General features: G+C 36.0%; 1 protein-coding gene across 6 annotated transcripts in view; it reads right to left on the bottom strand.

The window, feature by feature from the left end:
• Positions 1–8,415: 8,415 nt before the first annotated feature.
• Positions 8,416–24,281, bottom strand: part of qki2 (QKI, KH domain containing, RNA binding 2) — a 28,474-nt gene continuing 12,608 nt past the window's right edge. Inside the window, exons 3-9 of one of the 6 annotated variants that reach the window (XM_083555860.1) lie at positions 22,432–22,548; positions 18,137–18,280; positions 14,974–15,061; positions 14,437–14,733; positions 14,253–14,273; positions 13,377–13,451; positions 8,631–9,357 (exon numbers count right to left, since the gene is read on the bottom strand). In XM_083555860.1, the coding sequence (XP_083411986.1) occupies positions 9,341–9,357; positions 13,377–13,451; positions 14,253–14,273; positions 14,437–14,733; positions 14,974–15,061; positions 18,137–18,280; positions 22,432–22,548 (759 nt within the window). In that variant the 3' untranslated portion in view covers positions 8,631–9,340. Of the gene's footprint in view, positions 9,358–13,376; positions 13,455–14,252; positions 14,274–14,436; positions 14,737–14,973; positions 15,062–18,136; positions 18,281–22,431; positions 22,549–24,281 lie in introns of all 6 variants that reach the window. The other 5 variants (XM_083555859.1, XM_083555864.1, XM_083555863.1 and 2 more) reach the window with 5 other exon arrangements.

Consider the following 24,281-nt stretch of genomic DNA (forward strand, 5'->3'; position numbering starts at 1 on the left):
TGAATAAATGAAAGAATGAGTAGCGACATTGCAGTAAATGATTGTTTACGTCGTACCGAAAGTTTCACCCATAGATCGCGCAAAGCCTGATGAGGCGTTTCTGCAGTTCTGCAATTAGACATAAAATTGAAGATTTATTCTGTTTTAGTTTTACATTTGATTTTCTTTACTGTGAATCCACGAAGAAACTGGAAAATAAATTCTTGGAGAAAATGAAAATAAAGGTCCTTTCTAATTTTTTAGATTGTCTTCCGTAAAATGAGAAGAATCTTTTTATTTTTCTTCTTCGTCTTCTTCTTTTTGTTTCGGCTGCTTCCATTAGGGGTCGCCACAATCCTCTCTCGGCACCCTGTCGTACGCTTTCTCTAAATCCAAAAACACCTTTTGACCTTCTTTATTCTTCTCCATCAGCATTCCCAAAGCAAATAATGCATCTGTGGTACTCTTCCTCGGCATGAAACCATACTGCTGCTCACAGATGGTCACCTCTTCTCTCAGCCTGGCTTCCACTACTCTTTCCCATAACTTCATGGTGTGACTGATCAACTTAATTTCCCTGTAGTTACTGCAGGTCTGCACATCTCCCTTAATTCTTAAAAACTGGTACCAGCACACTTCTTTATTCCTCAGGCATACTGTTACCTTCCAAAATCCTTCACAATCTGGTTAAAAACTCCACAGCCATCTCTCCTAAACATCACAACGCTTCTGTATGTCATCTGGTCCTACCAACTTTCCACTCTTCATCCTCTTAATCCCTGCTCTCACTTCCTCTTTACTAATCCTATCCACTTCCAGTTTCACCATATCCACAATATCCAACCTTCTCTCTCTCATTTTCCTCGTTTAGCAGTTACTCCCTCTATCTTCTCAACACACTCTCCTCACTAGTCAACACATTTCCATCTCCATCCTTTATTGCTCTAACTTGCAGCACATCCTTCCCAGCTCGGTCCGTCTGCCTGGCCAATCGGTATAAATCCTTTTCTCTTTCCTTAGTGTCTAACTTCACAAACTGCACCTCATATGCCTTTTCCTTGGCTTTCGCCACATCCCTCTTTACCTGCTGCCGCATCTCCATGTACTCCTGCCTACTTTTCTCATTCCTCTGTTGAGCCCAATTCTTTTTCGTCAACCTCTTTCTCCTTATTCTTTCCTGCAATTCCTCATTCCACCACCACGTCTCTTTGTCTTCTTTTTTATTTCCAGATGTCACACCAAGTACTTTTCTAGCTGCCTCCTTTATCACTTCTGCAGTAGTTGCTCAATCATTCTGCAACCCTTCACCACCACCGAGCCCCTGTCTGACCTCTTCCCTGAATCTCACACTACACTCTTCCTCCTTCAGTTTCCACCATCTTATTCTTATTTCAGTCTTCACTCTCCTCCTCTTCTTCTTCACCTCCAAAACCATCCCACAGACCACCATCCGATGCTGTCTAGCTACACTGTCCCCCGCCAACACCTTACAGTCTCCAATCTCCTTCAGGTTGCATCTCCTACATAGAACATACTCCACCTGTGTGCACCTTCATCCACTCTTATACGTCACCCTATGATCCTCCTTCTTCTTAAAATACGTGTTCACCACTGCCATTTCCATCCTTTTAGCAAAATCTACCACCATCTGCCCTTCCACATTCCTCTCCTTAAAACCATACCTACCCATCACCTCCTCATCACCTCTGTTCCCTTCACCTACATGCCCATTAAAGTCTGCCCCAATCTCCAATCGTTCATTCCTAGACACCCCTTCTACCACTTTATCTAACTCAATCCAGAAGTTTTCTTTCTCCTCTATCGCACAACCCACTTGTGGAGCATAGGCACTGATGACATTTATCATCACATCTTCAACTTCCAGCTTCATGTTCATCACCCTATCAGAAACTCTCTTCACCTCCACTACACTCTTACTGTAGTCCTACTTCAGAATCACCCCTACACCATTTCTCTTTCCATCCACACCATGATAGAACATTTTAAACCCCCCCCCACACACACACACACACACACACACACAATGTTCCTGGCCTTACTCCCTTTCCACTTGGTCACCTAAACACTCAACATATCTACCTTTCTCCTCTCCATCATATCAGCTATCTCTCTCCCTTTACCAGTCATAGTACCAACATTTAAAGTACCAACTCGAAACTCCACTCTCATACACTTCTCCATTTTCTGCTGTCTCTGCTGATGTCTTCCTTTTCTCCTTCTCTTTCGGCCAACAGTAGCCCAATTTCCACCATCACCCTGTTGGCTAACGATACCTGTGGCGGTCATTGGTAACCCGGGCCTCGACCGATCCGATATGAATCTTAATCTATTTCTTTTTTAATAAATTCATTTTTAATATTTTTTTTTTAGTTAAAAAAATTTAGCTATCCGGACGCTTTATTGGGTGTTGGACACTAGATGGCAGTCAAGAGCTAATTAAAAGTTTGTAGGCGTGTTTAAACACTGTGTGTCTACTGACGGACAAAATTCATTAATTTAACAAAATATAATAATAATAATAATAATAATAATAATAATAATAATAATAATAATAATAATAATAAAAACATAAAGAGTAAATTTTTGCCCTGTATTTAAATGTTTTCCCTACTCAACACACAAAATATTGTGATTAGATTTGATTGGAAGTAGGATAAATCACTCAGCGGGACAAGAGGTGCTCTAGGACCAGAGTTAGGAACCTTTGCTGCAAACTAATCACAATAATCTTTTGTAATCTCTGGAAGCTGCATTGCATTGTGGGAAGAATGCCTGTTTGACTTCACTCTCTATCAGTCACTATAGCTGTTTAAACCCTGTGTCTTCTTCTTTCTCCTTCCTTTCCACTCCTTTAGGTGGAGCAATAATATTTGCCATTGTTGGTACTCTGTGAGCTCAGACTTCCTGGCATCCACATTAAATTATCCAGGGCTTTCTGTGGGAGCAGAAATGGCTCAGTGTTCCCCAACAAAAAGGCCTTTGAAAGCCAGTGGAAGGCCTCCCATGGGCACCCACACTGCTGAACATACTAAATCGCTGCAGTGAAGTTAGAGAAACGGCTCCCTTGGGAAAATGGCCGCAGTGGGATACAAGTGTGATGTCATTCCAAACGATTCTCTTAAATGTTTACTTTTCATCACTAGTGTTTTTCGCTTATTTCACATTTGAAATAATTTTTACTAGCTTTACTTGCTGATAATATTTTTATGCCTCATGCACAACAAAGCCTGTTTGATATATACAAATGTACACACACACACACACACACACACACACACACACACACACACACACACACACACACACACACACACACACACACACACACACAGTAGTACCCCAAAGGGACAGGGTTACCATGGTGACATGAAAGCTGTGCAATGCCTCTCTACTTCAAACTGTTTTGGACAAAAGGGGCTTTTTCAAAGCTTATCTAGAATCTTTAAGAACTTCACATCTTTACATTTTCTGCAATACATTTTTAATTATGTCATGTCTGGGAGAGATAATGAATGCAAATAAATGCATTGTTTTTATTTATTAAGTTTTTTTATGGTCTTAAAAACCGTCATACTAATTATTGTCATAATGACAGTTTTAGTGAAAGCTGGGGATAAGTAGTCACTTGTATCTTTCACCTCTGCTTAATGAAGTTTATTTTCTTCACTTATAGTTTTCAAATATATTTCAGTTGAATATCACTTGAGTAAGTCTGCAAACGTTCAGCTGAGTTTTAAATGTATATAATAATTTTTTTTTAAGATGAAGAATTGCACTTTCATGCAACTTTGCAATAGAATAAACGAAAGTAGATCTTGTCTTTGATTCATTACTTGTTTTGTGTGATTCATGAGCTCCTCTGAGCTTTTGGATGCTGACTACAGTCGCTTGTCTCCCACCAAGATTGGGCAGATTCCAGCACTGAGGAGACAGCGTGGGGGTCCAGACTGGAGCCAGACTACAGATTCCCCCCTCCTGAGAGTGGGAAGGAAGGGCAGGAAGAGCAGCAAGATGAGGAGAGAAAGAGGAGTGGAGAAGTATACAAAGGGGAGTGGGACATAGACCAGCATGCAACACCACCCTGCTGCCCCAACCCATCTTCTTTCATGTTTCTTTTTACTTATTTTAATTCTATTCATTAATAAAGATGAGTGCATTTCTCAGAAATTAGTCACAGAATTCATAATTTGTTCTCTTTAGCATCGAGTGCTGTCCTTTATATAATGAGTTTTGAAACCTTCAAACATGGGTGCATTACAGAAGCCCTTATAGTGCAACTACAACAAACACATTTCCAGACCCACTTATTATAAAAGGATGGATTTATTTGTCCAAACTAATAAAATATTTGAATATTAGACACATCAGACACATACAATAATATAATAAAAATATATATAAAACAAAATTTATTTTATTGTGCATTTAGAACCTTATCATTTCTAAACTTAAACAATTTATCTGGATTGCAGTAGTTTGTACATTTCATTATATTATTATATTATGGAAATATTTTATACATTTTAAATAATGAAAAGTTCAAATTAACATTAATATTTTTATTTGCATTTTAAAACCTATTTAATTATAATTCAAGTTTATATATATATATATATATATATATATATATATATATATATATATATATATATATATATATATATATATATACACACAACTATTTAACAACTATGTGGTGTTACCACTACCATAATATATATATATATATATATATATATATATATATATATATATATATATATATATATATATATATATATATATATATATATATATATATATACATACATTCAATTATATACATATAAAAATATATACATTAAAGACCCCTGAAAAAACCCAGACCTCACTATAAGAACCATGGCTTTCTATGCAGTGTATAAGTACACAAATGTGCATGAACAAAGAGATTGATAGAGATAGATGCACTATTCTTAGATCTTAAAACTCAACTCAAGACAATGTGAGTGAACAGTTTACTGGTTTACAAAAAAAAACCAAAAAAAAAAAACCTGCAAAAATTTTGATGTGTGTGTGTGTGTGTGTGTGTGTGTGTGTGTGTGTGTGTGTGTGTGTGTGTGTGTGTGTGTGTGTGTGTGTGTAAGTAAATGTTTGTGGAAAGAGCAATCTCACACAATAGAGAGGAAATGTTCTTCGAAGCATGAGAGCATACCGCACCCACACCACATCCTCCTGCTGGATGTCTTCTTTGTGTTCATTGTTTTAAACCACTGTTTTCATTATGTCATTTTAGTAATCCCACACACACACACACACACACACACACCTGTCTTCTGATACTGAAACAGTGGATCGATAAAATGATAAATATTTCATTATGTGGATGCAACATTTAAATTACGGTTCTTAAATGTGCACTAACCAAATGTAAATCTAAAAATCTCAATATTTACTAATATATACAGATTTCATGCACAAAGAAATAAGTCAAAATCAAACAGAGTTCCTGTTTGGCTCATGTGAAGGGTGGAGATGGGATGATGTCCTCGGCCATCTCAGATCATTAGACATGGAAGGAAGGAAGAGGAAGGGAGTAAAGAAACCACTTCTATTTTTATTTAATGTTTTGTCAGAGGCTTCTGAGCATGCTTGTGGTTAGGAAGGTCACATGCTACTAGGGAAAAAGGGGAAAGTTTGCATGTGTGTGTGTGTCTTGTGCCTTTCCATCTAAACCTTTAGTTTGGCCCATTACCTGCTCATTAAACCAGCCTCCTGTGTTGTGCATCACTATTTGTGTTTGTGTGCGACTTGGACGTGGTGAGCCGAAAGGTTCTATACAGAGCTAAAGAGTTAAGGGACAGGAGGAGGCGTTAGATTCTGAACAAGAGAAGAAAACCCCGGGGTTTTAATTATAGCTTAGAGAGATGGAGAAAGAGGAAGGAAAGACAAGACAGAATAGTTTTCTTATATGGAAGCTAGCAATTTGGGTGAGACTGGAGTAATTTGATGCAGTAATGCAAACCTGTCTGTAGGACATAATGAATAATTTTGTATCCATTTTTTTTGTACAGCCATTCTTTTTTTCCACTGATTAGGGTTCGTAGTATTTGTGTGACTCTCAAATCAAGATGCATATAAACCATTCTGTCAGTGTGGTTGAATGGGAAACAGAACAAACTACTAGGAAAAAAATGAAAATGAAATGTATTATAAATGTTTTACATTACATGCATAGGAAAACATTGCACATCCAATGTTAAAAACTTAATAAGAAACCACTTTCCCTTTAAAGTCTTCATTTTAAAAACAATCAAAAAGAATGACTTACAATAACAGTTACTGAATAACGTAATGTAAAAGACGGCTGAAGCAAAGCACAAGATAATGGGTGTGGTACTGGTTTTACCATATCGAAATAAGAGATGCTGATGTCACTCCAGATCCTGGCTGTGTGAAATTATTTTATTCCCCCAGCTCCCGCTCGAAAACCTGGAAACAGTTTGGTTCACATCTGTGCTCCAGTGATAGAGACTGAAGTCAAGTAAGTGAGGAGTGTATCCTACATCGCTGCAGTGTGTGACAATAACGGCTACTGACAAACAGTAATGATGGAAAACACACATAAGTGTTAAGAAAGAGGTAAGGTAAGAAGGACACAAGGCTTGTGCCATATGAGTGTAAGATTATTGCGAAGCTTACCAAAGTTTGCTATTCTTTCACACTCTTCTTTCATCAAGCAATTTTTTCCTAAGATACACAGTAGACTATGATATTTTGCAGCTGCTGATATACCCATGAGAGAGCAGGAAAAAAAACCTGCTATCAGCTACAAACTACATCTGTTGTAATCCTATAGCTAAGATTAGTATGTGCATTTGCACATAAAAGCACAAGAGAAAGAGCGACAAAGTTAGTTTCTTTTAAAACTATGATTTTAATATCGCTATTGCTTTTCAGTACAGAGTTTAGTCTTTAAAAGGTCAGTCCAACACTCTTGCTAAATTTCACACAATTTGATTCGAAAAAGATTGAAAGCAGTCAAATTATCAAAGATGTTAAAGATAAAGATCTTTAAAACGTTAGTACCAGAGGCAAGAAAAGATTAATCAGATTATATAAACAAAATGGTTATTAGCTCACACTTTATACATGAAAAGGCACAGGAGTCAAGCAAACACCAAAACTCAAAAGGACAACCCAAGTGGCCCAGCAAACTAGATCATGTTATATAAAATATAAATTGAAGCAATGGCTACAACATTATGCTGGGCATTAAATAATATTGCTCAATAACTCAAAATAACAATAATAACCTCATTGGCATTGTCTTAAAATATATGCTAACACCAGGTTTCCATGGAAAAACACTAAATTTCTCTCAAATATCAATTTCTGTAATAAGGCATATGCGTTCATATCAGAAAACATGATTTAATGTTATTTGATACATACAAAATGTGATAGAAAAATACAATGGTTATAAATAGGACCAGACAGGACAAGACTGCTTAAAAAAGGGAGGTGCAGTTGACTGGTGTAGATCATATTCATGGAATCAAATGCACTCACACTCATTCTTACACACACATACAGATGCTTTACACAAACTTATAATACTGTTCATAAAAACAAACAAAATGTGTCAAACCAAGGGAAACACCTTAGAACCCAAAACTACAGTTTTGAAGTCAGTTGAAATGTTTGTTGTGTTTCAAAATATTTTACTGGTCGAATTTCACGTTTACACACATGACAAAAAAAAAAAAAAAAAGACAACAGAATTTCTAGACCTTTGAATGCTACTTAATATATGGCAATACATACAAAATAACAGAAAAGAGATACTGAGAATCCAGTTATAACAACCGAAATAATAATAATAATGAGAAAGATTATTCCTGTTAATCATGTTACAAATTAAATAACACAAGCGGTCTCCATTTTCTCAATTGAGTTTCAAATCAAATTGTTTTTCTGAATGCTTGGCTCTGTAAATGTAATCTGGAAGACCTATTGGAAACCTCACGTGACTTGGCAAAAGCAACTCATTTGCATAGAGTACTAGTTTTAAAATTATATGTTTCACAGTTTTTATAGTGTAAAACTGAAAAGAAAATCACCTTCTACAACACTTGCTGAATCCATCCACCAATAGTAATTCATAAAGTCAATCACAAAAAAAACCCAACTAAAGCCTTGTCTAAAAAGTTTCAAAATTGTTTTTGTTAATAAATAAATGCTGTTTTGACACAAGTTTCTTGACGGTGAAGCAGACATTACTGCTGACCCAGAGTGATTATCAAAAAGAAACCAATATTCAATATATATATATATATATATATATATATATATATATATATATATATATATATATATATACGGTAACGTTAATAAATGGCACGACTGCAAATTTGAGTTAGAAACGATTTCTATGCATAAATGTTAAAATTAAATTGAATTTAAAAAGTCAAATTTATTGGGTATGTTTTTCTTTCGGTTGGAAACACTAATTATAATCGATATGTTGTCATTAAACGGTGATGGAGATTATTCAACCACAATGATCATATGTAAAATAAGGCACTTTCATGGTTAAAAAAAAGACATTTTGGTCTCGAAAATCTTTCAATTTTGTAAAGAAATAAATGTTTTTTTTTCTTTGTTCATTTTGACATCACATACTATTTTGTACAAAAACAAAAAAGGAAATAGTGTGAAAAATAGAGTAATTTCACCTACAGCACCCTCATACCAAAAATGCATGAGATAGTATCCAGTGCTTGTAAAATTATTCTAATTTATAAATGCATTTGATTCTATTTGCATTTAAGATGCTGATGGGCAAGAATGGCTTTTATTTTCTCAATGTACATCTTCTAACCGAATTTTCTTTTAACCCATTTGAAGATTCCCTTGTTCATGTCCATACTCTCTCGTACATGATCCATGTGAACACATTATTCAGCCACAAAGCTTGACTTCTTCATGTCTCCACAACATAATCAAAGCACCAGCATAATGCACAATCTATTCTAATATAAAAACTGTGTGTAAATGTCGGCGTGAAACTGGTAATGAGTTTGTACATAGTGTTCCGGACAAAATTATTGCTTTTATGTTGCTTCAGTGCATGCTGCAGAGACTAGATCATCTGACCATCGAGGTCCTCAGATGGACGATTGAGTTCAGAGGGACCGTCACTGCTGTGTTGCATTAAGTGAATTAAATTTTATTCGTTGCTCACCAGCAGGCAGCGAGTACGAGACAAGTGAAGGCCGAGAGCCAGAGAACTGGTCAGCACACAGGCAATGGTCAGGTCATCATTGGGTGAAGAGTTGAGAGCTCAGAGGGTCATTGGTTAGTTGCCGGTGGCAGCTGGGTGGTTAGGAAACAAACGAACAGACAGAAACGTAAAGGGGGGAAAAAAGAAAGAACAAATAGGAGGACACAAAAGAAAAAAAAGATAGAGAAGGAGATTAGTGTCCGCTAGTGACAGTCAGATGACAACATGACATTACTAATCAGAGCTACTGTCAGAGAAACTTTAATATCTACAGTAAATATGGCAAAATCATGACGGCCTCATGATTTCACACAGAAGCCCAACTCCCAGGTGAAAATGGTTAAAGAAGCAGAAAGGTGAATCAATTACAGAATTCAAATTAAAACCAACACCACTTAATGGTTAGTAGCAGTCAAAATATGATAGGTAAACATGATTTATAGACTTAATTAAAGAGGTAAATAAATGTGTGGCCTGTTCTCTGACTGCTATTAAGCATTACAGTGCTCATTCAGTCCAAAGCCATGAAGCTGCTAGTGATAATGGGTTTCAATTCATGAGTAGTTAAAGAGATGTGATTGCAGAAAATTGAGAGATAAAAAAAGACTGCATATTTTTTGCCTTCCAAAATACAAAAAAAATGTCATTTTTGACTGAAGCAAAGTTTATTGTCTTTAAAATCTGTCTATTTACAATAATACAAAACACAATGCTAACAAAACACAACACCAAAACAACTTCTGAATGCGGGGCAAAAAATAATGAGAAAGAAACAACAGACATAACTACAATAATTCATAAGACAGAGAATATAAAATGTACTACAGAAATTCACTATAATTTCTAGAATATTTGAGAATCTAGAAACACTGCATTTCTCTCTAGCATATATTTTATATTTTTCACATATACAATATATTCTGGTTTTCATAAATTTTTGATGCTGTAGAAATATTGTTTAAAAAAAAAAAAACACTATGCAAAAAGACTTTTTCCCCACGTAACACAATAGCAAAAGAAAAAAAGTTTACAATAAAACAAAATATCGAAATGGAATATTTAATCAGTTCATCTACTCATACTGACATTTCTCAATAACATCACAGAATTCTGATAATTAACTCTTGACAGGACACTCTTGCTCATTTTGTTATGTCCACCACCCTGTCCATTGTCACAAAGAAACCCGAACCTATGAGGTTTCATTTGTGTGTCTTTTTCCTGACATTGTTTTGCTCTGTCTAACAAAAGACAAAAATCTGGTGATTCAAGAGTTTCAGTGCAAACTATGTGTTGTATTTTTATGAAGATCTATGTAGTATGGGGAGCCATTAAGAGTCCATAAGCACAGCATATCACCTTTATAATGAAACAGAATCAACTGTTGAGCATAATACTCATCTGTCAGTTTTACTTATGACTCTCCTCCTCATACAATCCATAACCTTCCTAATATATTGTCAATTTTCCCAATGTGACACTGATCATGACCTTTGGCTTATGCTTTTTACACTGGTGACATATTACTATCTGTAGCTGCTATACTATATTGAGAGGTAATATATTTAGCTAATGTGATACTCGTCATTAATCCTGGCACTGGAATGCAGCTGAACAACCAAAAAATCACTATGGAAATCGCTATATGGGAATTGCAGTATATACCAACCAGGCATAACATTATAGCCACCTGCCTAATATTATGTTGGTCCTCCTTTTGCTGCCAAAACAGTCCTGACCTATGGAGCATTAACAGCATTAACTTCTTTAGCTTTGTTAGCTACAGGAGCTCGTCTGATGGATCGGACCACACTGTCTAGCCTTCGCTCCCCACATGTGCATCAATGATGGTCACTCATGACCCTGTCGCCGGTTCACCACTGTTCCTTCCTTGGACCGCTTTTATTAGATACTGACCACTGCCAACCAGGAACATCCCACAAGAGCTGCAGTTTTGGAGATGCTCTGACCCAGTCATCTAGCCATCACAATTTGGCCCTTGTGAAACTCAAATCCTTACACTTGCCCAATTTTCCTGCTTCCACCACATCAACTTTGAGGACGAAATGTTCACTTGCTGCATAGTATCCCACCCGCTAACGAAGATAATTACTGTTATTTACTTCACCTGTCATTCTTGATCGGTATATATCATAATCATCATAATCATATAAGGTCATGGTCAGTAACCCTGATGAGAAATTTTGACATTATGTGCAATTTCACAATTTTTTTATCATTAATCTAGTCAGTTTTTTTGTCGGTTATGTATTAAGTTTGCTAATTTTAATTCAGTGTCAAATCAATAATCTTACAGTTACAATCACATTTAACTTTTATTATATTAAGATTTTATAAACCCAAATAGTTGTTTGATATGACTAATCTAGTGTAGTTCCTTTATTGAGCCACCTCTGAAGGTCTGAGTCTTTAATCCTCTTAGATATTATTTAATTTGCTTTAAAAATGGTCCTAGCAAAAGCCTTATTGAGAGTAGTCTTATGGAAAAAGATCACAGGTTTGCCAAATACAAATTATGTGAAATTCTATAAATAATGAAGCAATTATATAGATAAAATAGTTAAAAGTATAAGAACAAAATAATGAATGATATATATATATATATATATATATATATATATATATATATATATATATATATATATATATATATATATATATATATATGGGTTTAAATTACTGGATTAAAGTAATTTTGTGATTAAGAAAAGCTTCTAAACATGCTCTGTAAGGCTGATGTGATATTGCATAAAATGCAATATTGGGTTTACAAACTACAGTACAGTGAATATTGTGGCTTGTTGATCAATTCTGCATTAAATGTGTTACACTTATTTGTAATTATGTTGGTCTTCAAATAACACTCCTGTAAACATGGTCAACAAAATAACAAAAAGAAATCCACTTTTATAAATTAATGTAAAAAAGAAAAAAAAAAGAAAAAGGTGCTCTGGCACAAGATAAAACTGGCTGAATGGAATACATAACATGTGAATGCAGTTAAGAGTAAAATAAATCAGAAAGAAACTGAGGGGGTAATTAACTAGAACTAAACAAGAGTAAAAAAGAGAGAAGCTAATAATGAAGCTCCATCAGCCTTCATTGACTGGGAGCCATGAGGTCATCCCATGGTCATCAGTGTAATAGAGCTCTCGAGAACAAGCCAAATAACTCTTTCTCTAATAGCATGAGAATTTACCTTCAAAACATGCAGTGCGATGAACCCATCCTTGAATTACCAATAATATTTAGCATTATAAAACCTCCATAACAGCATCAAAAGAACCCCTTTTACACCATGTATTAACGTGCTTTGTTGATATTGACAGCTCATGTATCTCAGAATCTACAGTGTTTACATGTCAAGCTGAGACCACAGAGAACTAACTAAAAAAACTCATTATTTAGGTCACTAATTTTCGTAGACAATTAAGTTCAAATAAATAAAAAAAATTACCTCTACTGCTGCTATGTGGATAACCGCATCCACACTCCCACTCAGTATAATAGCACACTGCATAAAGTAAACAGATTCTGTTCACAGTGTAATGTGCATTTGTTATTTGTTGTCATTTTCTATTCAGATACTGATATTCAGATACACATCACGTCAATACAAGGTGTAAATGGGTTCTTGGTTTAATTTGTATACAGTCAATGTATTTAAGATCGGAGTCGGCTTAAGTGCTAACCACTGATTCTGCTATGCATTACTTACATAACCATTTTAACTTCTTAGATATATTTTATATGTAGATATGATGAACTAAATATAATGTTAATCTTTTTTGTCACTCTTCAGTACATCCCCAGCATGCATAACACACACAAACATACAAACACTCACTCCCTCTAATACAATAAACTGTCATATGTTGTGATATGTATTATATCAGTTTATGTGAAGAATGGTAATAATGGTTGAACAATTGAGGATGATGAATATGTCTATAAATATAATGAACTTTGTACTGTGACTGAAACCTTAAGGAACACGCGCATACACGCACGCACGCACACACACACACACACACACACACACACATCACACACACACAAATTATAGCTTGAACACTGGGGCTAAACTAACCTCTTTCTGCGGTCACTACCCTTTGGTAAGGATGGACGCGCATATCCTGCCTTCGTACTTTAGTAGTCACTGCACCTGCTTAGGATGTAATATTACCAATAAAATAGAAAGTAACATCAGATAATTATTAATTTTCAACACATCAACAACAAAACACTAGAAAATAACTAAACAAAATACATCCACATCAAGCTAGTAAGACCCAATCAATCACAAGAATGAGTACAAATTAAAAGCATTAGAAGCTTAAGGGCTCTGTTTTCATGGTGCAGAAATCCATCTATTGTCATTTGAAAAAACAATGTGAATATCTAGTAGGTGATATGTGTTTATAATTGCTTCACTTGCTGAACTATGATAAGAGAGCCTAAAAAACTAAGATGGATTAATTTTACACAGAATCATATAGAAAGTTTTACATTGGCACATTGCAAGTGCTTCATTATTATTACAGTTTATAACACAAAGTCAGCTATAATACTGATATTCTGAGAGCTTTCAGATATAAAGCAAGCACAGGGAATGTAGCTGACATGGTTTCAAACTGCAAGAGAATATTCATAAGCACAGCGATAGAGACACATCTACTTTGTCAATCATTAATATTCTAGGTATGCATAATTTAAATGTATAATTGATTATAATTGAAGTTGATTATGCAGACCATATAAACCAAAATAATCCAAAGTAAAAAAAAAAAAAGGAATAAACTCTGGGAAGTTAAAACCAGTGTAAACATCAGTAGTAATGAGTTTTGTCTTGGTTTGTCTATGTTTTTAGTTAAACTATTAGGGTTTTTTGTTGTGCTGTTCCGCAACTGCTATACAAAAAGTTAACACTTTTGGGGATTGCAGACTGTCCGTGAACTCTACTAGCCTTTTGTGGGGAATGCCATACCTAAAAAAGTGAGACAGAGTGCTAAAATTAGTTTATATTGTCCCAAAATTAACAAAGACAGCATCTGGAACTCGTCCTATTTGATGACGGCATATAAAATAGATCTTAAACTTGAAAAGAGATGTAAATTAATATGCTACAACACACAAACAGAGTTACTTACCTAATAAACCACTGGAGTCAATGGGATATTCAAGGATAGAGGTGGCAGGGGCCAAAGTATAGGGATACTCGTACGGGGTGTAGATAATGCCAGACTCAGGGGTCTGGGACATCAGAGTGGCAGTGGGGTGAGGGGTGCCAGCAGGCATAATGGCAGAGGTCTGGATCTGTCGGATGAGAGGCATGAGGGTGGGAGCATTAGGGGCAGGAGTACGCAAGGCTGCACTGGGCATAACTGGGGAGGGGCCGGTAATAATGCGAGGAGCCTGGGCACTGGCAGCCAAAGAGAAAGCCAAGGCTGCTAAGGAGGAGAAGACGGGAGACGCATACAAGAAAAAAAGAAAACAGACGAGTTGTCATCAAAAAAAGGCAGGTAAATAAAACAAAAAGTAAGATGCTTATGGTTTCTTATATTGTTGAAAACAAAGCAGTTTAAGCTCTGCTCTATGCACATATCACAAACTATACTAGCAAATATAAACAGAGAACTGACACTATTCTGACCAGATATACAGAGTATTCAGATGTGATCTCTTACGTGATTTGATATTGGCATCTCGGTATGTGCCGTTGAGAATTGCCAGCTCCATCAGCTGCATCTTTTTCAAGTTGTCTTCACCTTCAGCCTGGAAGCACACACACACACACACACACACACACACACACACACACACACACACACACACACACACACACACACACACACACACACACAAGAAATGTAGTAAAAAATCTTAAATATGATAAATTATTTGCAATAAAAAAATTTTTTATAAAAACAATTTGAGCAGCTGTTAATCAAAAGCTTTTAATATGGATTATTTAAATACCCATTAAAAGTTTCAAAAGTGCTAGCTGAGTACTGTGTATACAAGCTAGGGTTTCCTACTTGCTAACAAACCGAGTGCGAGTTGCTTCAATGCTGTCTGATCAAGACAGCCAAAATGAACATGAAGTGCACAGAGGTTAAAGATACAGCTCATGTTTCTCACAACAGCCTGGAATCAGCACCTCAACTTATCACATTTTCTCCCTATCCTGTTCCTCTTCCTTCTGCCACTTCACATTCTACCTCTATTACTGTACATTTCCTATTCTACTGTCTGCTGGTTCCCATACTCATTCTGGTCATTCAACTCGTGTTCTCGATACAGTCTTACTAAATTCTCACTGTCTCACTAATAGCTAATGTTTCTTCACAAATTCCCTCCACTTATATTACCATCTAATTGCAATATAATATCAAAATGCATATACAAACATATAAATAAAAAAATCATAAATAAAAATAGTAAAGTCAATTTCAAATTACTTTTAAAAAGGTAAACACGGTACAACCCAAAATTAAGACATACATCAAAATAATAATAAAAATAAATAAATAAATAAACCCCAATCCTTGCATTTATGTTGTGGAACCTAACTTTCAGCCGAACTACAGCTTTAAAGTCTTCTTGGAAGGGTTTGTGGCTTTTGTAACAGGCAGTAAACAGGAAGGTAACTTGGAACAAGAGTCCATACATAATAAATAACAATAAATTCTGTCGTTTTCTTTTGCCTGAATCTTCTCCTTGCCACTCTCTGTTTTCTCCCCATTCCTCCATTTTTCATTCTGCAGCATCTTCTGTGTTTACCTGTCGAGAGCGGTCCAGAGTTTAGCGAGTAATGCGTCAGTAATAATGGTCCGTGGGGAAACACAGTGCTCTGTGGGTAGTTAAATGTACTAAACGAAATTATTTGCCTCAATGCTTTTTTTGTATTTGAATTACAGTATTGTTGTATTGAGAATGCGTACTGTTAACAGTTAGTAGCTCAAACTAAGTTATGAACAGAATTGAAAGTGAAAACATAGAGGAGCTGTAAATCTGGTGTTTTTAATGATCTGCTGGATATTACAGTATGGGTTCAGGTTAGGTCAGAGTAAAACAGGCCAAAGAATGAACTAAACTATGTCAGCAAGCACACTGGAAAAGAAAGGCTGATCCATTCAGAGTAGGATCAAAGTGTGTATGTGTGTGCCCTTTGCTTACAATACCAATGCGTGCCTGCCAAATGGCCCCACAGCGTGATATGGGTCAGCAGGGGCAGTGCAGAGCAGTGATCACTGTGATATCAATGAAGCTGTTTAAACCAGCGTAAAGGTTAGTGCATGCATGCCTGTGAGCTCAACGGTATAATCATTCCTTGCTTAAAAATACGAACTGACCCTTTCAACCAAATGTCTTTCGAAGACATTTGTTACACCTCACTGCTGGAGTATGGCGTGGTCACACACTGACACACTGTAAAAATAGACAGCTGGATATTTTTAGTAGTCTGATTGAATCCACTCCTATCCTGTTAGTCTGGGTGGAGGCGATGGAAGTGGAAGAGCATTGTTAAACAGGACACCACATGTTTGGTTGTGTGTATGCATGCATATGTGCATCATGTATGTTCAGTTTGTTCCAGGCAAAATAGTGTATTGGTTTAAAGGGTTAAATTCTATCACTATTCAATCCATGTAGACTCCATCACCAAAACAGATAAGGATTGGCAAAATATCTCCACCATTCAGAGGTTGTGTGAATGTTACTGTACTGACTGGTGGCAGCTCACATTTTCACCATTAACTGGAAAGTAATCACTTTTTTCAATTTTTAAAAGTATACATATAATAATAGAATACTTTCTGAATTATACTCATGACAAAGTTTAAATTGTATTGCTAAATAATTTTAATATGTCTAATCATATATGATGAATTTGTATTTGTATAAAATCCAGACGTTCAAAAGTCAATTGATCTACCATAATTATATGATCTTAGAGAGTGATGTATTTATCCTTAGCCATTCCTAAAACACCACTGCTAAACATTTAGTAAAAGCTTAGTCTCTATGAACAACTTGGTACTAACAAAAGGACACAACTGTCAATCATGGCTCATTAGAGTACCATGATGATTGCCATGGCAACGCAATGAAATGCACATTCAACATCATTCCCAAAGATGGAGGTCCTCTTCCAGTCAGAATTATACACAGTGCTGAAATCTTATCTTCTTCAAAATTCTATTTATCTTTAGCAGTAAAATCTTGTGTTTTTTAATGTGTATAATATGTTATAGCCCAATTCAAATGCTGGAACGTGGATTTAGAGTTCAGCACATACTTTCCTGTCCTTTACAATTCACAAGCATCTCCTGCTAACCTGCAGTCACTTCATTAAAGCCTACAGCTTTATCATCATTCAGCTCTATGCCTGACAGCAACACAGAGCCTTCTGAGGGCCCCATTGGGCACCCAGAGTCCTGACCCCTCTGTCTCATGTCACTCATTAAATTTTTAACCACAGCCAATTAAGCCCATTAAAGCTGTCCACAGTGCTCACCTTTGAACATTAGAATCCGGTGTATATATAAATGGCTGCTTTTCTCGCCAGTGCCAGTCTTTTTTTTTGTACCACACTCTCGTTAGCCTCTTAGGACTCACTACAGCTAGTGTGGAAATGGCAGTAATGCTGAGCACAGCTATTTAGATTGAATTTGCTCCCACTAAACAAATACACTCATCAGTGCTTATGCAGCACTTCCTTTAACTGAAAGTCTTGTTTGTTGAACCGAATCAATGTGTTTTTGCCATTTTGCCACTTTTCTTCAACTTGGTCTTCTGATAAATACAAGCAGAGTAGAAAGGTTATAGTGTAAACATGTGACTCACTGCGGGGACAAGCAGCTTCTTAACTTCTTCCACGGCTCTCTTGAGTTTTATCTCAGCACGATTCTGTGAGTCTTCAACTGTGATGAGCACATGCAGGTCCTCGTTCAGATGCTCCCAGTTGGGCTTTCCACGATTCTGCTCCTCCTGCACAAATGAAAGGATGAAACAGCATATTCATGTTACTATCCGAATCTATGCCTAAATTGATTCACACTACAGCACTGTTAAATTCTTGATTCTGATTCGACAGAAATTGTCAATAATAAAATAACTGCTAAATTAACAGCTAATTGACAGGACTTTTATGGTGGAATCTTTACATAATTTATGTCTAATAAATAGAAGACAAAAACAATGCATAATTGTAGACTCTGGTGTCAGTACTTTGTAACAGTTAGTACGTTTCCCACCACAGGAGAGTGTCCAGGATGGTCAGTCTCCTTTTTTTAATTATAATAGAAGATGATGGTGAAACAACTGTTTATATCTGCTTTAACACAAGTGACAACAAAAGTTAACTTGTTTCACTTAGATGTAACCACAAACTGATAAAAAAACTGTTCTTTTGATTAATTTTAAAAACTGTAATTGGTGGCTGTGCTGTATGATTAAAATACTTCAGAAATTGCTTTTACAATTACAAAGTTACATTAAAGTTATTTTCTTTTAAACTTCACAACAAAAAGCGAAGTACGATGATCTTTTTATGAACGTATGCAACCTTTCATCTGATCGTAGTAAGACATGCAGAAACAAAGCAGTTTGGATGTGGGAAAAAAATGAAATTAAACATCACAGCAGGGGGACATTGTATTTGCTAATTACTGTCTGCCTACACAAAAATTAGTAATTACTTGATCAAATATACAATATACACTCAGTAACAAAATAAGTTCCAATGCTCTTGGGAGCTAGTTACATGCTAAAAGGGCTTCTTTGAAGTGAAGTGACAGAGCTATATTGGGTGATGCCTGTGCCATGAGGTTAGTGGCTTATTTGTTCATGACTGCATGTCAGAAATGGTTGACATGCCTTGGAGTCATATTATTTACACTTTCAAGCAAGTGGCTGTAAATCACCCTGTTTGGATAACAAGACAGAGAGTAACCTGTTGACCATATTTCAATCACTCTGATCCAGAACAACATTATGAGATTTAAAGATGTGTATAAGACAAGAAACTTATTTAAATGTGGACGGCCATTTAACCTTGTTTTGAATACAATGAGGTTATAATTTCTAAATCTAATCATTTTATACAGAATAAACTTTATACACAACTGACAGGTTTCTGCTGTATGTGAAAATCTTTTCATATAATGGGTCCCATCTTTAGAGATCAGGCTCTTTTTTTTTCATTTGGGAACAAAAACACACTGGCTCAAAATCATATCTATAAAGCATGGGAATATTTCACACCCTCCTATGCGAGTTTCACATGGTTTGTGATTGTAAATCTAATTTGGGTGAAAGTAAGAGAATACATGGATCCAGATGGCATCTCTGTGTGAGGCCTGGCTGCTTTTCTTTACAGTCCCTTTCACCTACATCATATTCCTGCTTTCTTTTATATAATATTTTCTTCTGATTCAATGTCAGTCATCTCTGGAATTACAAAATTATTACTTTCATGTAATAAAAAAACATACAGATTTTCTGATATTTATACTTAGAGTACCACTGTTCATCAAGACAAACATTCACAGCCTTTCTAAAAAAAAAAATTGGGTATCTACAGTTAAAAAAAAGGAAATGGCATCCTCAGAGAAGCAGCAGTAAACTGCAGTGTTAAAATCCTTTTAAATTGCTTTCAGACGTACAACAGCATCTAAAGCTCCAAATACAAATATGCACAAACACATTTTCATCGTGCACAATTAAATGCCCTTAATTATCATGCATCTGATGGGAGCAGTGTTGAAATTTATAATGGTGAAGCTTTGAAAAACATGGCAGCATGCCTAGGGGATCTTAGTTCATTGTATTTCATTAATTCCCCCATCCCTCTGAATTAGCACTGCACAGAATCTCATCTACCATATATTAGCATTCTCCTACCAGTTATCATTCTGCAAACACAAAAATGCTAAATGTGATACACAATCGTATTCCTTGACTGCAAAAAACAAGTTTGAGGCAGACAAAAATATTTTAGAATTCATCATCATACACACATTCTTGACCGAAATGTACAGTTATTTATTAGACTTAAATACAATGCAAATATCTTATTCCGATTTGCTCTTAAACTTGCTTGCAAGTCAAACTGGATTCGATAGAGATTTTAAACTGCTAATGTAAAAGCATGGACTAACTGGTCTAGGCAGAGGCATATTGTAAATGTGATGCCTAACCTCTTGCTCAGCTCTAAAAAGCAAAATGTTCCCTCTTCCCAAATCATTTTCTCTAATAGCACTCATTTTCTTTTTAATGCAAGTAATTTTTCCAAGCACCCTTGGAGGCAAACAAAAAGTCAGATTTTTTTGTTTCATAGTCGTGCAGGACAAAAATATTCTAGTAAAAATATGCATTAGAAATGGAATTGTCTAAATCTGCATTTGACATGCATTGTCCATGTATATGCTTAAATCCGCAGGCATCTACAGTGAAGAAAATAAGTATTTGAACACCCTGCTATTTTGCAAGTTCTCCCACTTAGAAATCATGGAGGGGTCTGAAATTGTCATCGTAGGTGCATGTCCACTGTGAGAGACATAATCTAAAAAAAAAAGCCAGAAATCAAAATGTATGATTTTTTAACTATTTATTTGTATGATACAGCTGCAAATAAGTACTTGAACACCTGAGAAAGTCAATGGTAATATTTGGTACAGGAGCCTTTGTTTGCAATTACAGAGGTCAAACGTTTCCTGTAGTTTTTCACCAGGTTTGCACACACTGCAGGAGGGATTTTGGCCCACTCCTCCACACAGATCTTCTCTAGATCAGTCAGGTTTCTGGCCTGTCGCTGAGAAACAGGGAGTTTGAGCTCCCTCCAAAGATTCTCTATTGGGTTTAGGTCTGGAGACTGGCTAGGCCATGCCAGAACCTTGATATGCTTCTTACAGAGCCACTCCTTGGTTATCCTGGCTGTGTGCTTCGGGTCATTGTCATGTTGAAAGACCCAGCCTCGACCCATCTTCAATGCTCTAACTGAGGAAAGGAGGTTGTTCCCCAAAATCTCTCAATACATGGCCCTGGTCATCCTCTCCTTAATACAGTGCAGTCGTCCTGTCCCATGTGCAGAAAAACACCCCTAAAGCATGATACTACCACCCCCATGCTTCACAGTAGGGATGGTGTTCTTGGGATGGTACTCATCATTCTTCTTCCTCAAAACACGTTTAGTGGAATTATGACCCAAAAGTTCTATTTTGGTCTCATCTGACCACATGACTTTCTCCCATGACTCCTCTGGATCATCCAAATGGTCATTGGCAAACTTAAGACGTGCCTGGACATGTGCTGGTTTAAGCAGGGGAACCTTCCGTGCCATGCATGATTTCAAACCATGACGTCTTAGTGTATTACCAACAGTAACCTTGGAAACGGTGGTCCCAGCTCTTTTCAGGTCATTGACCAGGTCCTCCCGTGTAGTTCTGGGCTGCTTTCTTACCTTCCTTAGGATCATTGAGACCCCACGAGGTGAGATCTTGCATGGAGCCCCAGTCCGAGGGAGATTGACAGTCATGTTTAGCTTCTTCCATTTTCTAATGATTGCTCCAACAGTGGACCTTTTTTCACCAAGCTGCTTGGCAATTTCCCCGTAGCCCTTTCCAGCCTTGTGGAGGTGTACAATTTTGTCTCTAGTGTCTTTGGACAGCTCTTTGGTCTTGGCCATGTTAGTAGTTGGATTCTTACTGATTGTATGGGGTGGACAGGTGTCTTTATGCAGCTAACGACCTCAAACAGGTGCATCTAATTTAGGATAATAAATGTAGTGGAGGTGGACATTTTAAAGGCAGACTAACAGGTCTTTGAGGGTCAGAATTCTAGCTGATAGACAGGTGTTCAAATACTTATTTGCAGCTGTATCATACAAATAAATAGTTTAAAAATCATATATTGTGATTTCTGGATTTTTTTTTTTAGATTATGTCTCTCACAGTGGACATGCACCTACGATGACAATTTCAGACCCCTCCATGATTTCTAAGTGGGAGAACTTGCAAAATAGCAGAGTGTTCAAATACTTATTTTCCTCACTGTATAACCACGCACATCACTGCAAACAATGCAAATAGTAAAACATCTAAAGAAAAACAGCAAAAAAATAAATAAATGCATAGCTTCACCTTCTTCTTGTCTCTCATGGAGCCTTTGCCTCGCACCATTATCTTGCAGCCTGTCTCAGCCTCCAGCTGTTTGGCAGTGAGCCCACGTGGGCCGAGGATTCTCCCCACAAAGTTGAACTGCAGTGACATGCCACATGAAGAAAATATGGAATTTAATTAAAACACAGTTGCCATGGAGGTGTTACACATCTTCTGCTGCAATAACAGTGTAGTTTATTGAGTTGAGAAAAAGACCAGTCACTGAAAAGCTAAATCATAATGTGTGTGTGTGTGTGTGTGTATGTGTGTGTGTGTGTGTGTGTGTGTGTGTGTGTGTGTGTGTTGCTATGTTTCCACACAGACAATTTTAATTGCCAGATGTGTGCATCATGGCGGATTTTGGTGCTTGATTTAAGACTTGGTGCATCAGTAAAACAAATGTTTAGTGGTTAAAAATAATTTTCTGTGGAGTTTATTATTTCTTTACATATCTGAGTTTTGAGTTTTGAATCTGACGTCATGAATAAATGTGTGTTTTGTTGAATGTTAATTTCACCTCTTTTATATTTATTTATATTTTTAATAAAAAAATAGTCAAACAGAAATGCGCTCTGCATTTATTGCGTTAAAACCCACATAATAAATTCAGTCAGTCAATAGGTTTTAATTTGGGTTGTAAAACTTGGGTTGTAACTGAACCTACCACAGCCTTTGTTTTGTCTACGTATTAAATTGTATTGTTGAATATTGATAAAATAAACTAAGGATGTTCTATAAACCGATTTCCAATGTTAATGACATAAGCACTGTACCAACATTATAAAAAAAACTGGAAAATGAATAATTCGATTAAAGACAACTGGCAAAACTAAAGAATCTGAGGAATGATCAGTCTCCTGTTGTTAGCTGACAAACACCCAGAACACAGTGTATCTTATGAATGAAGCATTTGCTGACGATCGGCCACAAATCTGTCCTGTGACACAAGCAAATATTTCACTTTGTGCTTCCAGGCCAAACACAGCCCAGCAACCATTTAAGTAATTTGCTTATAATTAACACTTACAGTGGGTTCAGTTACTGTAACGATTTTTACTGTGACATTTGACCTTTATTTATATTTGTTTATGCATATAAAAAAAAGTGCTTTTCTAAAGTACATATAACAAATAATTAGCTTATAGTATCTTTTATAGTATCTTTTTTTTTTTTTTTGTACGAGCCAGACTGCCATTTATAACTGGACAACAGTTTAGGATGGATATACTCTTTTTTCTAACTTAAAAATTCTAACTTATTTTAATTAACTAATCTACAGTAAAAAGATTTTTTCCACAATGAAGAAAAAAAAAAATAATAGTAATAAACACATTTTATCATATTCAAGATCTGTCTACAATGCATTTTGAAGTTTGCGTTCATCAGTTTTTGACCGCCATTATAATACATATACTTAATTTATACTCAAAAAGTACAGCATCAGTTCCATGTGCTATTAAATGTGCTAAAAATCAAATGTTATTTGTCACATACGTGCTAAATATTAAATCTGAACATGTGCCTCTTCATTTCTCCTTGTGGAACATAAAGCAGTCGTATACACATAAGGCATAAGTCATATGATAACACAAATTAATAATAGTGATAATGCTTATAACACGAAACATAGATTTTGCCTCACTACAGGGTCTATCAAGACCTTAAAGAGGAGATAGCAGTCTGCTATAAAACAGAAAAGTCAGAAAATCTATAAAAAATCTTAGAAGAAATTAAGATAATAAAGTACAAAATATGGCCAACATTTGCTCATAATATGCACATATTAATAACAGTGCTGCATTTACCCCAGTTTATTAATTTGTTTAATAGTT

Source organism: Silurus aristotelis (assembly GCF_946808225.1).
Source record: "Silurus aristotelis genome assembly, chromosome: 12".
NCBI lineage: Eukaryota > Metazoa > Chordata > Actinopteri > Siluriformes > Siluridae > Silurus > Silurus aristotelis.